Source organism: Rhopilema esculentum, chromosome 9 (assembly GCF_057945365.1).
Source record: "Rhopilema esculentum isolate cy_ngs chromosome 9, ASM5794536v1, whole genome shotgun sequence".
NCBI lineage: Eukaryota > Metazoa > Cnidaria > Scyphozoa > Rhizostomeae > Rhizostomatidae > Rhopilema > Rhopilema esculentum.
The window spans coordinates 6252727-6269251 of record NC_142823.1 but is presented as its reverse complement, the minus strand read 5'-3'; the positions used below and the strand labels follow the sequence as shown (position 1 = coordinate 6269251).

General features: G+C 37.9%; 1 protein-coding gene across 1 annotated transcript; it reads left to right on the top strand.

Moving 5' to 3' along the window:
* The first annotated feature begins 264 nt into the window (after positions 1–264).
* On the top strand, positions 265–8085 carry LOC148959569 (solute carrier family 22 member 15-like). Its single transcript, XM_089110036.1, has 8 exons — positions 265–724; positions 1813–1916; positions 2623–2946; positions 4066–4281; positions 5528–5662; positions 5880–5980; positions 6696–6804; positions 7049–8085. The coding sequence occupies exons 1-8, from the start codon at positions 410–412 to the stop codon at positions 7332–7334; spliced, it is 1590 nt and encodes a 529-aa protein (XP_088966162.1). The 5' UTR covers positions 265–409; the 3' UTR covers positions 7335–8085.
* Positions 8086–16525: the final 8440 nt, after the last annotated feature.

Here is a 16525-nt window from a genome sequence, read left to right as displayed (position 1 = left end):
GAATTTACTTTGTTGATCTAATTAGAGAAGATAAGGATTGTTGTCTTTGTAGCCCGATGTGACTTAAACTTGTGATTCCGTTGCCTAGAAATGCAGTGAGCTGGCCACTCTCCTCGGTTGTTGCAGAGACTCAATCCAAGACCCTGCGATCTGTATTACACAGGGGTGCTTTTTTGCAGACTATGCCAAACAATTGAACTTTGCTATCAGTCTCTCTTGAGAAATTTCCTTTTTTGTCTCTCTTGTGTGAGCAAACAATATCCGGACGTGGTAAAGGTTTCGAAAGGTCAATGTTGTACGCATAGATGGTTGTACGGTTTTTTTTTCCAAAAACAGGATTAATTAAGAAAACAGTAACTCTCTTGTCGCGTTGTGGTGGGTTATCGCTAACACCAGTAATCGGAACAAAATGGCGGCAACACCGCTCGATACTCCTACACAACCGTTGGGCATAGATGAGATTCTGCCATACATCGGGGAATTTGGAAAGTTTCAGATTCTTCTCGAAGTTGCATTTTGTGTTATGGTAATTCCAAGGTCGATGCTGATACTCGTCCCGTACTTTGCGCAAGACAGTCCTCCATGGACATGCGTTTCAAATAGTACAGTTTGCCGTCTTAATGGAACGTTTGATTCTTATAGCAAATTCTACCAACACCGATGCAATATGCCAAGGTCAGAATGGGAATTCACCAAGCAAAAAGAATACTCAATAGTCACACAGGTAAATCTTAACCAGTCCACTCTAGCTTACCCTTAATTCAGAGCAACTGTGTTAGTTGTTCCAAATGTAGAACAGAATAATATCATGCTCCCATTTCTTGTGTTGGTGAAAAAGAGTTGATGTCCAAATTCTTGATTTGATATCCATCAAAGTCAATAACACTGCACTGACAAAGTAATATATTGTGTAACAGTTTATGCGAGTGAACAGTTTCACTGGTTCAAAAAGTAATGTTAACATCTTTTGATCAAAGGTTGTGGCCTGCAAACTTCAAATTAAGGTGGAGGGGGCAAGAGCAAACTAAAGATATTACGATAAAGCCTTTTAGTTATGTCGGAGGCCCTGCCTTTTATGCGAATTTTACAAGGCTTTCACTCCAACATTTGGCTGTGCTCAGTCTTAGAATCGATATTAAATGGTTCAATCATTTCCATTCTGTGGTTCAATCAAGATCTTGCCTTGCGGTATGTACTTCTAAAGAAAAACAAAGGTGTGTAAGCAGACAAAACGGTTGAGGGCTTTCATTACAATAGAATTTTAGAATTTTACTGTGCAATGAAATGCTCTTCATAAGCGAGAAATAATGGTTAATTATAGTCTCCATAAAACCAGAATTATTTACGGAACCTGTTTAGTTCAGGCACCGCGGAGCGTTGAGAAAAGTGGGGGGTCCAAAAAACGTGCGTGGGCTAAATGAAACCGAAAAAAAAGAGGCCTTACTGGTGGTTCACTTGATAATAATTTGCATTTTTCGAAAAAAGTGGGGGAGCTAATGCCCCCAGCCCCCCAGCCCCCCCAGCCCCCCCCAGCCCCCCAGCCCCCCCCCCCAGCCCCAGCCCCCCTGCTCTGTTATAGGATATATTGTGTCCTATAACTCTACGAGTAGTCGTATATGGTAAGAAGCGATGACGATAGCGTGCAACTCGTGATGAGACTCGAAACTGACAAATGATCATAAAATAATTACAACAATACATACTATACACAACCAACATAAATTATCATAGAGTAATGTAGTTTTTACCCAAAATTCTGGCACTTACAAACGGGGTTAAAAACTGTGAATTTAAAATGAAATTTAATTTTAGTTCGATCTGTACTGTGACACTGAGATGTACAGTTACTTGGCCACATCTTCAGTTTTTATCAGCTGGGCGTTTGGAGCAGTCATTCTTGGTTGGGCGTCAGATAGGTAAGAAATTGAAAATAATTAATCATTTTGGTCCACAATGGATCTGATAATTTTGGTCCACAATAGATTCCATTGATCGTAATAAAATGTGTAGAAAGATCGGCAGTTTTATGATAGATGTTTGGAACAGCCACACACTTGATAAGTGCAGAAAATTAAGATGATGTGAAACAATTGCTTCTTTCAGAAAATTTAAAACATGAATATAGTTTCTAAATCGTGAAGGCTCGCAAGTTATTGTTCCTTTTTTAACACCCCCAGAATAAGATGTTTGGTAGGCGTAGTGCCCAGTTGTTGCGTTTAGCTGGAACGTCAATGAGCAAAAAGCAAAAGTTGAGCCTTTCCTTAAAATTTCGACATAGGTTTTCATTGTTTAGTTACTTAATTCTGATATTAGCATCTTCTTTCTTTATAATTAGATAGAGGTTTTTATAATTTAGGATGAAACTTGCGAACAATTACATCTGTAATCTTGTTTTCATTTCTTCCTGCCAGAGGTTGACTTGCCGCGCCGCACCTTTTTCAAGAGAAGGAGATCCTCTGGAAGTAGCAAGTTAGCGTAATTACTCTCTAAAGAATGCCCTCAAAAGAAGGATCAGCTAGCCAGTCCGATTGTTGTATTCTGAGTTTTCCCACACCGCCCTAGCCTTTCTTAATATCGCTATCAATGATGAACATTTGGATGAAAACTTCGATCTTTTTTTAGGTACGGTAGAAGAATCATAATGCTGCCATCGACAATTTTTGTCCTTTTGTCTGGGTTCATCAGTTCGTTCTCTCCAAATCTTTGGTTCTACATTCTTACTCGCGCAGTGGTTGGGTTTTTCACACCTGGATCTGGTATACAGTCATTCGTTCTAATTTCAGAATTTGTAGGCCCGAAATGGCGTCCATTTGCTGGTATTACACTTTGGCTAATATATGCAGTAAGCGTTGTGTTCCTTGGTGTTATAGCCATCTTCGTTCAGACGTGGAAAACACTGATGATAGTCATCACAGCTCCATACTTCTTCGTTTTGCTGTTTTTCTTGTAAGTTTAATCAATGAAACTTTCAGGTAGAGTGGATTAGAAAACCATTAAGCAAATAATTTTACCCTTTATTGGATTTTTTGCTTTTGGGGCTTAATTGAGTTTTTAGCGCATCGCAATATTATAAGCAGCTGTTAGTGAATATTTGCAGCAAATGATTCCTAAAGTAAGGAGAGCACGTGCATTCTCAACTTCAGCTTGTGTTTTAAGTTTGATGTTTGAAGTTTCAACCGATTCTTTTTTATCGGGGTTTCATTTTGATGTTTGGGTGTACACAGCTGATATCTATTAAAATTGAAAGAAGACCGGGCAAAATGTAAAATACAAATTAGTTTAGTACTAAGATTAGAGAAAGAGGACAACAAGAGTCAAATATAACATAAAGAAAAGGAATATTAATGTCTTTATAGATATTCTCTTCAACTTCAAATATTGCCGATGTTTCAGACCATGACATTTTGAAACTAAATCCTCTAATTTTCCTACCAAGACGGGGTGTAACAAGGGTTAGACTTTCTATAAAACCCTTGTCACTTCGAGTAGTCAACGAATTGAGAGTGAAGACAAAAGCGAGCGACTCGTGTTGAGGCTCGAAACTGACTCCTGATCATTACATAATTACAACAATACATACTAAACACAAGCAACATAAATTATCATAGAGTAATGTAAACTAGTGTCCAGTCCTATTACAGGGGGCAGGGGGTCCCCGGGTATAGTTGTGCTAAGATTTTCTCAGACCTCAAAGACTCCCATGATCCTCTGTAAGAAAAGTAAGATAATGAAATTCTTCTCACCTTAATTTTGACAAGCCAAGCAGGTTGCACTCTTATCATCTATGGGACAAAAACAATAATAGACCTTGAAAGCAGGGTCTCTTGGAGTAGCACATACAGCCATTCCCAGGCTAGTTCATCGAGAAACTCTGCCAATTTTAAATAACATCTTTTGAACTCTATATCAAGAAACTGGCTTCAGAAAAGAAGGGAAATTCGTGGAAAGATGGTTTCTGAAGGTTTCTTGAAAAACTCTTATTGACTCATAAATTTCTCCCTCAGTTATTAACGCATAGACTATCAGACTGTTAATACTCATAGAATATCCTTAATTTCTTGCAAGGGTCATTCCCGAATCAGCTAGATGGCTTCATGTGAATGGGAGAACTGACGAGGCTCTTGCAATCTTTCGAAAGATCGCTAAGTGTAATGGAAAGGAGCTACCAGATATCAAACTAAAGACGAATAAAGAGAACTGTTCCGCCGGAATAAAACATTACCTTCATTTATTCAAGCCGGCAAAAATTGCAGTAAGAAGCTTGATCCAAGGATTTGCATGGTGAGTAAATACTGTTTTTTTAATGTACAAGATAGAGTGGGGTACATCCCCCTTACAGATAAAAGCTAGGGACGGCCCGCTTGTGGACAAAAGCTCCTCCGCTTCCCCGGTTAGCTTTCTGTTTACGACCTCGAAATCTTGTGTCTCCGGCACCCAGGGTATTGGTAGGAGTACACTAAATATTTCTTTATGAGTGATCACTATCATTACAGTGTGATCATTTAAGTGTGATCACTATCAATACAGATGACTTCAACCATACCTATTCAAACATTTGCTTCTGCTGAAGATAACGTTTTTATTGGCAATCGACTTAGAATCCGTGTTTACTTTAAGGAATTTACATTACTGCATAGAATCTTCGTAAAAAGATGATTTTGGGGGCGAAAATGGGCACGACATTTGATTGTGTATTTATGACTTTCAAAAATAAATTATTTGTATAAAATTACCTCATCATGTTTAAAAAGTTTTATTAGGCTTAGGGACCGATTTTTACAAAAGTAAGGTCATTTTCAAGGGCCACTAATACACCTGATCAAAAAACATATGAATTCACCTTATTTCTTATCAACCTGACTGTGTCGTATGTAAAAAGCAGACCTTGCAAAGCTTTAGAGAGGTACATCGGAAGAAGCACAGGATGTTATTATTTCCATGATGCCGCTGAATGAGAGGCAAATTTTTGAAAATTGATGCTACCAGTTCGCTGGAGAATGCACCCCTTGAAGCACCTCTTACCTATGCAATCAATCTCTTGAATTAATATCCACAGCCTGAAAGATATTTTATTTTGTAATAGTTCTCAAAACATCAGTATTTATTTGTTAATTATGTGGCATACAACAACTGTAGTACATCTTGGGCCTCACATGGTAAACAACACCTTCTGCCAACCTTTTTAAGGACAAATATTCTCGAAAACTCAGTCATTTGGCTTAATTTCGCTTTTGTCACTGTCATTAATCCAGGTTCCTTGATAAAACGTTCGTTTTTTATAAAGCAAAAAATGAATTTAGGATTATGGTCTATTCTGCCAATTGTTATTCACCGTATATAAGGTGTATGTAAGAGAGGAGAGTCCCTTTAGCAACACCAGTGTTGCCCCGACGAGTACACATTTGCTGCGTTGACAGGAGACAAACCCACAAGCTTCTACACACAAGAATGACAAGCGTTTTAACTATATCACCTCTCCAGTTAAAGCTACAGATCATAACTACGTATGGTTTACTGCTTTTTTTAGGGTTGTGAGCGGCTTGGTGTTCTATGGAGTTTCATTCGGCGCTGGTGACTTAAGCGGTAACACGCACAGGGACTACATCCTTACCAGTTTATTCGACATACCGGCTGTTATTCTCGCAATTTACCTTTGCAACAAGTGAGTTACTTCGTTGTATGACTTGTTTAGGGGGGGGATTGAAACCTGGAATTGAAAGTGGAAAGTTCTATTTCATCAGTATCCATCACTACAGAAATAAGAAGTGTGACTGTGACCTCATTAAGTCAATCCAATAATTTTTTTAAATATAAACAACAGTGGATCTAACGATGATCCCTGAGTAACTCACTAAACGTGAACGTACCTTATCTTGCAGAATTGGAAGAAAGAAGACAGTGGTTATTCCGATGTTTATTGCCGGGATATCCTGCATCGTTGTCTCCTTGATTCCTTCAAAAACAGGGGGGAAACCATCGAGTAAGTTTCTCGCAAAGATCTTCAAGCTGCAGACATTTTCACACTAGGTATCTTAGTTTGCCTGTATAAATATATAAAATGCAAGAGTAGAATTCCAAGTACAATGTTAGGATAAAAAAAACCAGAGAAAGTTATTTGAATCATTACATTACCAATTTGAAAGAAACTCATTACATTAATTCTAAATGTGAAAGCACTTTTTCTATATTCTTATTTGTTTTGTTAAGGTTCTACTTTGCAAATATTCAATGTTATGAAGTATTTGTTTAAGTGTCATGAAATGGTCTAAAGGTAGACTTGACATCGTCTCTACAACGTCTGAAAGTTGCGTAAAATTCTTGGTTACGTAAATATTGTACCAGTGTTCTCATTATCTCTAAAGAAGTTTTATTTATGTTGAGGTGTGATTTTATTGCTCAATCTTCCATGGCCTAAACTTGAATGATTCTGAATCTGAATGAAAAATGCATGGTTTAGGTTTGGCTCCCCAGTCTCTTAAATTGAACATCGTACCATTCAGCATTGCTTATTCATCAGTTTCTATATTAACTTCCGATGTTGCTCATCGGAAAATGTTATTCAAACTTCGACAATTTGAAAACGTTACCTATTTGTTCAGTTCAACACCTCTTACTGGGAAATGAATCATTTTCATACAAAACAAAAATATTCTGATACGATTGATTTTTACATTGATATAACTTTTTTCATCCAGAACTTGTTGGTCTTCGAGTTTTCTTTGGAGTGCTTGGAAAGTTTTGCATTACGCTTTCGTTTGATTCCCTCTACACATGGTCGACAGAAATCTACCCGACTGTCGTAAGGTAAGATTCAGAAAAAGATTAATCGCGGTAAGCGCCGTGCATGACTTAAATTCAGCAAAAATGTTTGAGAAACTACCATGAATTGCTAGTAGCGAAATAGCGAAGGCCTTTAAAATTTACAATTGCTTAGTGATTTTTTTTCGACCTGGACTTGGATCAAGTCTCTCTCTCTCTTTTTCTCCTGGACTGTAAAGCCCGGTGTCATATGCGTTTCGGTAACTTTAATGTATGAATTCTTTGACAGGGGTGCAGGCATGGGCTACTTGCAAATCTCTGCCCGCATTGGTTCTTCGCTAGCACCTTGGGTGGCGAAATGGCTCATCATCTTCCACGTGGCACTACCATTTTCCATCATGGGCGGTTCAGCTGTCATTTGTGCGATTTTGATGATGAAGCTGCCTGAGACAGCCAATAAGGAAACATTGGAAACACTTGCTGACCAATTTGAAGAGAATGACAACCGTGTAAAGGTGAAAAATCTGAAAGATGAGAAGGCAAGTTTTATTGAGATGAAAGACCCAACAGTTTGAAGTTTCTCGCTCCTTTCAGAAAGGAACAGCAAAATACTGAAATTTTTATTCAAACCAAACCCGTTTGTATTTTGTGTTTTTGATAACAATTGTGGTTAGAAAATCAACCATTTTTTTCGTTTTCCCATTTTTCCAAATATGAGCTGTTTATTAAATTTGTCTCTAGAGTAAGTTTTTGGGAACAGAACCATCCCCTCATCAACACAACACAAATTATATTTCTGCAAAATCACATTTCAATTCCTACAGATACCTGATTTCCTACTCTCATAAATAAAAGCATGTTCAAGATCAGATACAGTCTCAGTGGCGGTTTTAAGGGGAGGCAACTAGGGGCAGTTGCCCCTCCCTCGACAAGTTGAAGCAACTTTGGCGCCCCTTTTTGGAAATTGTGCGTCTCTTTCGAAGAATGAGAGTCAATTGAAAAAGTTTCTGAGACCGACAGGTTAATTTGCTTCAAAAACTCTTTTGGGTTTGTAGAAACGCAATCCTTTTGAATGGATGAAAGGGCCCTTTTTGTACTGTAAATGTTAGAATTGTAAAGCGTACCCCCGTGCGCCGAAATTTTCCCATTGCTTAAATTAGATTTGTGAGTAAACATCTTAACACAGCGAGCATCGTACTCGTCATGGAGGTTTTATGAGGAGATGAGAGAGTTATAGTTTAGGAAAGTCGAAGTTTAACCGTATTCTCTAAGTATTATATATAAGAAGTTGTTTTGTTGTGTTGGTAAAATATCGTCAAAATTCAATTCTTGCCCTCTTTATCGTGAAATCCTGAAATCATGGAAGTTTACAACAGTAAACAATACATGGATTATACCGAATCATATGAGATATCCTGTTAGAATATCTAGTAGCTCTATTTTCAAATTATTTTTCATAACCCCAACTAATCAAATCTTTGGTTAGAAATAATTAGTGGTTACCATCTATAGGCAGAATATGCTAATAACCGTCCATCTAGACAAGGTTTCTTCAGTTTTTGCACTGGCTAAAACATTCGCGGCCTTTATCATTCTTGTCTGCAGAAAATATAAAAACCTACACATTTTTAATGGCAACAACTCCCAACTCGATCACAGAGTACCGAAGTGATGACGTCATAAAGATATATTTTTAGGATTTCTGAATTTTGATCCAAGAACCTGAAAGAGCATCATGAAATACCTCTAAATATGCAAAATCAGTTGAAGGCATTATGAATTGGCTGAGATATGGCCGCTTGAGCACAGGCTCTTGCCCCATCAAACCTCTATAATTTGGTCCTGGTTCTAATTATATGTACCAGGCCAGAATAGCAGTAACTCGCTAGCAAACTTGAAATCTTTCATTGGCCAATTTGGAAGATATCTAACTAACTTTGCATATTGAGAGGTATTTTATGCCGTTCTTTCAGATTATGTGGCCAAATTTAAGAAATTCTAAAAATAGATTTTTGATGACGTCACACTCCAGTACTCTATTGTTATAATAATAATATTTATACAGGATATACACTTCAATGAGTTAAAAATGCTGTTATTAATGTGTGTCCTGTGTCTTATGCCTTAATGCTATTTCCCTAAATATTTACAGTTAAAAATGAATCCAATAAAAGTAAGAATACAGATATAAAAAGAAAAGGTCTACCTAATTACATTCAAAGTTTCAGGTAAAAGATTAAGATAAATGTCATCGAAAATGTTCCTTAAGTAGTTTCTCAAATTCCTTATTGTTCTCCATCTTACGAAGTTCCAGCGGTAGATCATTGTACACCTTCGCACCCATAAACATAAACGATTTTCATGCGAAATCAGTTTTGATCCTTGGTAGTTTTAATGTGTAATTGTTGTTTCGAGTCTGCTTTTCATGCTCTTGCAAAGTGAAAAGATTGTGCAACTGTACACAAATTTCCTTGTCTAGACATTTTCGTACCAGCTTGCAAGCCATAGTCTTGTTACAATTGTTGTTTCGAGTCTGCTTTTCATGCTCTTGCAAAGTGAAAAGATTGTGCAACTGTACACAAATTTCCTTGTCTAGACATTTTCGTACCAGCTTGCAAGCCATAGTCTTGTTACAATTGTTGTTTCGAGTCTGCTTTTCATGCTCTTGCAAAGTGAAAAGATTGTGCAACTGTACACAAATTTCCTTGTCTAGACATTTTCGTACCAGCTTGCAAGCCATAGTCTTGTTACAATTGTTGTTTCGAGTCTGCTTTTCATGCTCTTGCAAAGTGAAAAGATTGTGCAACTGTACACAAATTTCCTTGTCTAGACATTTTCGTACCAGCTTGCAAGCCATAGTCTTGTTACAATTGTTGTTTCGAGTCTGCTTTTCATGCTCTTGCAAAGTGAAAAGATTGTGCAACTGTACACAAATTTCCTTGTCTAGACATTTTCGTACCAGCTTGCAAGCCATAGTCTTGTTACAATTGTTGTTTCGAGTCTGCTTTTCATGCTCTTGCAAAGTGAAAAGATTGTGCAACTGTACACAAATTTCCTTGTCTAGACATTTTCGTACCAGCTTGCAAGCCATAGTCTTGTTACAATTGTTGTTTCGAGTCTGCTTTTCATGCTCTTGCAAAGTGAAAAGATTGTGCAACTGTACACAAATTTCCTTGTCTAGACATTTTTGTACCAGCTTGCAAGCCATAGTCTTGTTACAATTGTTGTTTCGAGTCTGCTTTTCATGATGCTCTTGCAAAGTGAAAAGATTGTGCAACTGTACACAAATTTCCTTGTCTAGACATTTTCGTACCAGCTTGCAAGCCATAGTCTTGTTACAATTCTTGTTTCGAGTCTGCTTTTCATGCTCTTGCAAAGTGAAAAGATTGTGCAACTGTACACAAATTTCCTTGTCTAGACATTTTCGTACCAGCTTGCAAGCCATAGTCTTGTTACAATTGTTGTTTCGAGTCTGCTTTTCATGCTCTTGCAAAGTGAAAAGATTGTGCAACTGTACACAAATTTCCTTGTCTAGACATTTTTGTACCAGCTTGCAAGCCATAGTCTTGTTACAATTGTTGTTTCGAGTCTGCTTTTCATGCTCTTGCAAAGTGAAAAGATTGTGCAACTGTACACAAATTTCCTTGTCTAGACATTTTCGTACCAGCTTGCAAGCCATAGTCTTGTTACAATTGTTGTTTCGAGTCTGCTTTTCATGATGCTCTTGCAAAGTGAAAAGATTGTGCAACTGTACACAAATTTCCTTGTCTAGACATTTTCGTACCAGCTTGCAAGCCATAGTCTTGTTACAATTGTTGTTTCGAGTCTGCTTTTCATGCTCTTGCAAAGTGAAAAGATTGTGCAACTGTACACAAATTTCCTTGTCTAGACATTTTCGTACCAGCTTGCAAGCCATAGTCTTGTTACAATTGTTGTTTCGAGTCTGCTTTTCATGCTCTTGCAAAGTGAAAAGATTGTGCAACTGTACACAAATTTCCTTGTCTAGACATTTTCGTACCAGCTTGCAAGCCATAGTCTTGTTACAATTGTTGTTTCGAGTCTGCTTTTCATGCTCTTGCAAAGTGAAAAGATTGTGCAACTGTACACAAATTTCCTTGTCTAGACATTTTCGTACCAGCTTGCAAGCCATAGTCTTGTTACAATTGTTGTTTCGAGTCTGCTTTTCATGCTCTTGCAAAGTGAAAAGATTGTGCAACTGTACACAAATTTCCTTGTCTAGACATTTTCGTACCAGCTTGCAAGCCATAGTCTTGTTACAATTGTTGTTTCGAGTCTGCTTTTCATGCTCTTGCAAAGTGAAAAGATTGTGCAACTGTACACAAATTTCCTTGTCTAGACATTTTCGTACCAGCTTGCAAGCCATAGTCTTGTTACAATTGTTGTTTCGAGTCTGCTTTTCATGCTCTTGCAAAGTGAAAAGATTGTGCAACTGTACACAAATTTCCTTGTCTAGACATTTTCGTACCAGCTTGCAAGCCATAGTCTTGTTACAATTGTTGTTTCGAGTCTGCTTTTCATGCTCTTGCAAAGTGAAAAGATTGTGCAACTGTACACAAATTTCCTTGTCTAGACATTTTCGTACCAGCTTGCAAGCCATAGTCTTGTTACAATTGTTGTTTCGAGTCTGCTTTTCATGCTCTTGCAAAGTGAAAAGATTGTGCAACTGTACACAAATTTCCTTGTCTAGACATTTTCGTACCAGCTTGCAAGCCATAGTCTTGTTACAATTGTTGTTTCGAGTCTGCTTTTCATGATGCTCTTGCAAAGTGAAAAGATTGTGCAACTGTACACAAATTTCCTTGTCTAGACATTTTCGTACCAGCTTGCAAGCCATAGTCTTGTTACAATTCTTGTTTCGAGTCTGCTTTTCATGCTCTTGCAAAGTGAAAAGATTGTGCAACTGTACACAAATTTCCTTGTCTAGACATTTTCGTACCAGCTTGCAAGCCATAGTCTTGTTACAATTGTTGTTTCGAGTCTGCTTTTCATGCTCTTGCAAAGTGAAAAGATTGTGCAACTGTACACAAATTTCCTTGTCTAGACATTTTTGTACCAGCTTGCAAGCCATAGTCTTGTTACAATTGTTGTTTCGAGTCTGCTTTTCATGCTCTTGCAAAGTGAAAAGATTGTGCAACTGTACACAAATTTCCTTGTCTAGACATTTTCGTACCAGCTTGCAAGCCATAGTCTTGTTACAATTGTTGTTTCGAGTCTGCTTTTCATGATGCTCTTGCAAAGTGAAAAGATTGTGCAACTGTACACAAATTTCCTTGTCTAGACATTTTCGTACCAGCTTGCAAGCCATAGTCTTGTTACAATTGTTGTTTCGAGTCTGCTTTTCATGCTCTTGCAAAGTGAAAAGATTGTGCAACTGTACACAAATTTCCTTGTCTAGACATTTTCGTACCAGCTTGCAAGCCATAGTCTTGTTACAATTGTTGTTTCGAGTCTGCTTTTCATGCTCTTGCAAAGTGAAAAGATTGTGCAACTGTACACAAATTTCCTTGTCTAGACATTTTCGTACCAGCTTGCAAGCCATAGTCTTGTTACAATTGTTGTTTCGAGTCTGCTTTTCATGCTCTTGCAAAGTGAAAAGATTGTGCAACTGTACACAAATTTCCTTGTCTAGACATTTTCGTACCAGCTTGCAAGCCATAGTCTTGTTACAATTGTTGTTTCGAGTCTGCTTTTCATGCTCTTGCAAAGTGAAAAGATTGTGCAACTGTACACAAATTTCCTTGTCTAGACATTTTCGTACCAGCTTGCAAGCCATAGTCTTGTTACAATTGTTGTTTCGAGTCTGCTTTTCATGCTCTTGCAAAGTGAAAAGATTGTGCAACTGTACACAAATTTCCTTGTCTAGACATTTTCGTACCAGCTTGCAAGCCATAGTCTTGTTACAATTGTTGTTTCGAGTCTGCTTTTCATGCTCTTGCAAAGTGAAAAGATTGTGCAACTGTACACAAATTTCCTTGTCTAGACATTTTCGTACCAGCTTGCAAGCCATAGTCTTGTTACAATTGTTGTTTCGAGTCTGCTTTTCATGCTCTTGCAAAGTGAAAAGATTGTGCAACTGTACACAAATTTCCTTGTCTAGACATTTTCGTACCAGCTTGCAAGCCATAGTCTTGTTACAATTGTTGTTTCGAGTCTGCTTTTCATGATGCTCTTGCAAAGTGAAAAGATTGTGCAACTGTACACAAATTTCCTTGTCTAGACATTTTCGTACCAGCTTGCAAGCCATAGTCTTGTTACAATTGTTGTTTCGAGTCTGCTTTTCATGCTCTTGCAAAGTGAAAAGATTGTGCAACTGTACACAAATTTCCTTGTCTAGACATTTTCGTACCAGCTTGCAAGCCATAGTCTTGTTACAATTGTTGTTTCGAGTCTGCTTTTCATGATGCTCTTGCAAAGTGAAAAGATTGTGCAACTGTACACAAATTTCCTTGTCTAGACATTTTCGTACCAGCTTGCAAGCCATAGTCTTGTTACAATTGTTGTTTCGAGTCTGCTTTTCATGCTCTTGCAAAGTGAAAAGATTGTGCAACTGTACACAAATTTCCTTGTCTAGACATTTTCGTACCAGCTTGCAAGCCATAGTCTTGTTACAATTGTTGTTTCGAGTCTGCTTTTCATGCTCTTGCAAAGTGAAAAGATTGTGCAACTGTACACAAATTTCCTTGTCTAGACATTTTCGTACCAGCTTGCAAGCCATAGTCTTGTTACAATTGTTGTTTCGAGTCTGCTTTTCATGCTCTTGCAAAGTGAAAAGATTGTGCAACTGTACACAAATTTCCTTGTCTAGACATTTTCGTACCAGCTTGCAAGCCATAGTCTTGTTACAATTGTTGTTTCGAGTCTGCTTTTCATGCTCTTGCAAAGTGAAAAGATTGTGCAACTGTACACAAATTTCCTTGTCTAGACATTTTCGTACCAGCTTGCAAGCCATAGTCTTGTTACAATTGTTGTTTCGAGTCTGCTTTTCATGATGCTCTTGCAAAGTGAAAAGATTGTGCAACTGTACACAAATTTCCTTGTCTAGACATTTTCGTACCAGCTTGCAAGCCATAGTCTTGTTACAATTGTTGTTTCGAGTCTGCTTTTCATGCTCTTGCAAAGTGAAAAGATTGTGCAACTGTACACAAATTTCCTTGTCTAGACATTTTCGTACCAGCTTGCAAGCCATAGTCTTGTTACAATTGTTGTTTCGAGTCTGCTTTTCATGCTCTTGCAAAGTGAAAAGATTGTGCAACTGTACACAAATTTCCTTGTCTAGACATTTTCGTACCAGCTTGCAAGCCATAGTCTTGTTACAATTGTTGTTTCGAGTCTGCTTTTCATGCTCTTGCAAAGTGAAAAGATTGTGCAACTGTACACAAATTTCCTTGTCTAGACATTTTCGTACCAGCTTGCAAGCCATAGTCTTGTTACAATTGTTGTTTCGAGTCTGCTTTTCATGCTCTTGCAAAGTGAAAAGATTGTGCAACTGTACACAAATTTCCTTGTCTAGACATTTTCGTACCAGCTTGCAAGCCATAGTCTTGTTACAATTGTTGTTTCGAGTCTGCTTTTCATGCTCTTGCAAAGTGAAAAGATTGTGCAACTGTACACAAATTTCCTTGTCTAGACATTTTCGTACCAGCTTGCAAGCCATAGTCTTGTTACAATTGTTGTTTCGAGTCTGCTTTTCATGCTCTTGCAAAGTGAAAAGATTGTGCAACTGTACACAAATTTCCTTGTCTAGACATTTTCGTACCAGCTTGCAAGCCATAGTCTTGTTACAATTGTTGTTTCGAGTCTGCTTTTCATGCTCTTGCAAAGTGAAAAGATTGTGCAACTGTACACAAATTTCCTTGTCTAGACATTTTCGTACCAGCTTGCAAGCCATAGTCTTGTTACAATTGTTGTTTCGAGTCTGCTTTTCATGCTCTTGCAAAGTGAAAAGATTGTGCAACTGTACACAAATTTCCTTGTCTAGACATTTTCGTACCAGCTTGCAAGCCATAGTCTTGTTACAATTGTTGTTTCGAGTCTGCTTTTCATGCTCTTGCAAAGTGAAAAGATTGTGCAACTGTACACAAATTTCCTTGTCTAGACATTTTCGTACCAGCTTGCAAGCCATAGTCTTGTTACAATTGTTGTTTCGAGTCTGCTTTTTATGCTCTTGCAAAGTGAAAAGATTGTGCAACTGTACACAAATTTCCTTGTCTAGACATTTTCGTACCAGCTTGCAAGCCATAGTCTTGTTACAATTGTTGTTTCGAGTCTGCTTTTCATGCTCTTGCAAAGTGAAAAGATTGTGCAACTGTACACAAATTTCCTTGTCTAGACATTTTCGTACCAGCTTGCAAGCCATAGTCTTGTTACAATTGTTGTTTCGAGTCTGCTTTTCATGATGCTCTTGCAAAGTGAAAAGATTGTGCAACTGTACACAAATTTCCTTGTCTAGACATTTTCGTACCAGCTTGCAAGCCATAGTCTTGTTACAATTGTTGTTTCGAGTCTGCTTTTCATGCTCTTGCAAAGTGAAAAGATTGTGCAACTGTACACAAATTTCCTTGTCTAGACATTTTCGTACCAGCTTGCAAGCCATAGTCTTGTTACAATTGTTGTTTCGAGTCTGCTTTTCATGCTCTTGCAAAGTGAAAAGATTGTGCAACTGTACACAAATTTCCTTGTCTAGACATTTTTGTACCAGCTTGCAAGCCATAGTCTTGTTACAATTGTTGTTTCGAGTCTGCTTTTCATGCTCTTGCAAAGTGAAAAGATTGTGCAACTGTACACAAATTTCCTTGTCTAGACATTTTCGTACCAGCTTGCAAGCCATAGTCTTGTTACAATTGTTGTTTCGAGTCTGCTTTTCATGATGCTCTTGCAAAGTGAAAAGATTGTGCAACTGTACACAAATTTCCTTGTCTAGACATTTTCGTACCAGCTTGCAAGCCATAGTCTTGTTACAATTGTTGTTTCGAGTCTGCTTTTCATGCTCTTGCAAAGTGAAAAGATTGTGCAACTGTACACAAATTTCCTTGTCTAGACATTTTCGTACCAGCTTGCAAGCCATAGTCTTGTTACAATTGTTGTTTCGAGTCTGCTTTTCATGCTCTTGCAAAGTGAAAAGATTGTGCAACTGTACACAAATTTCCTTGTCTAGACATTTTCGTACCAGCTTGCAAGCCATAGTCTTGTTACAATTGTTGTTTCGAGTCTGCTTTTCATGCTCTTGCAAAGTGAAAAGATTGTGCAACTGTACACAAATTTCCTTGTCTAGACATTTTCGTACCAGCTTGCAAGCCATAGTCTTGTTACAATTGTTGTTTCGAGTCTGCTTTTCATGCTCTTGCAAAGTGAAAAGATTGTGCAACTGTACACAAATTTCCTTGTCTAGACATTTTCGTACCAGCTTGCAAGCCATAGTCTTGTTACAATTGTTGTTTCGAGTCTGCTTTTCATGCTCTTGCAAAGTGAAAAGATTGTGCAACTGTACACAAATTTCCTTGTCTAGACATTTTCGTACCAGCTTGCAAGCCATAGTCTTGTTACAATTGTTGTTTCGAGTCTGCTTTTCATGCTCTTGCAAAGTGAAAAGATTGTGCAACTGTACACAAATTTCCTTGTCTAGACATTTTCGTACCAGCTTGCAAGCCATAGTCTTGTTACAATTGTTGTTTCGAGTCTGCTTTTCATGCTCTTGCAAAGTGAAAAGATTGTGCAACTGTACACAAATTTCCTTGTCTAGACATTT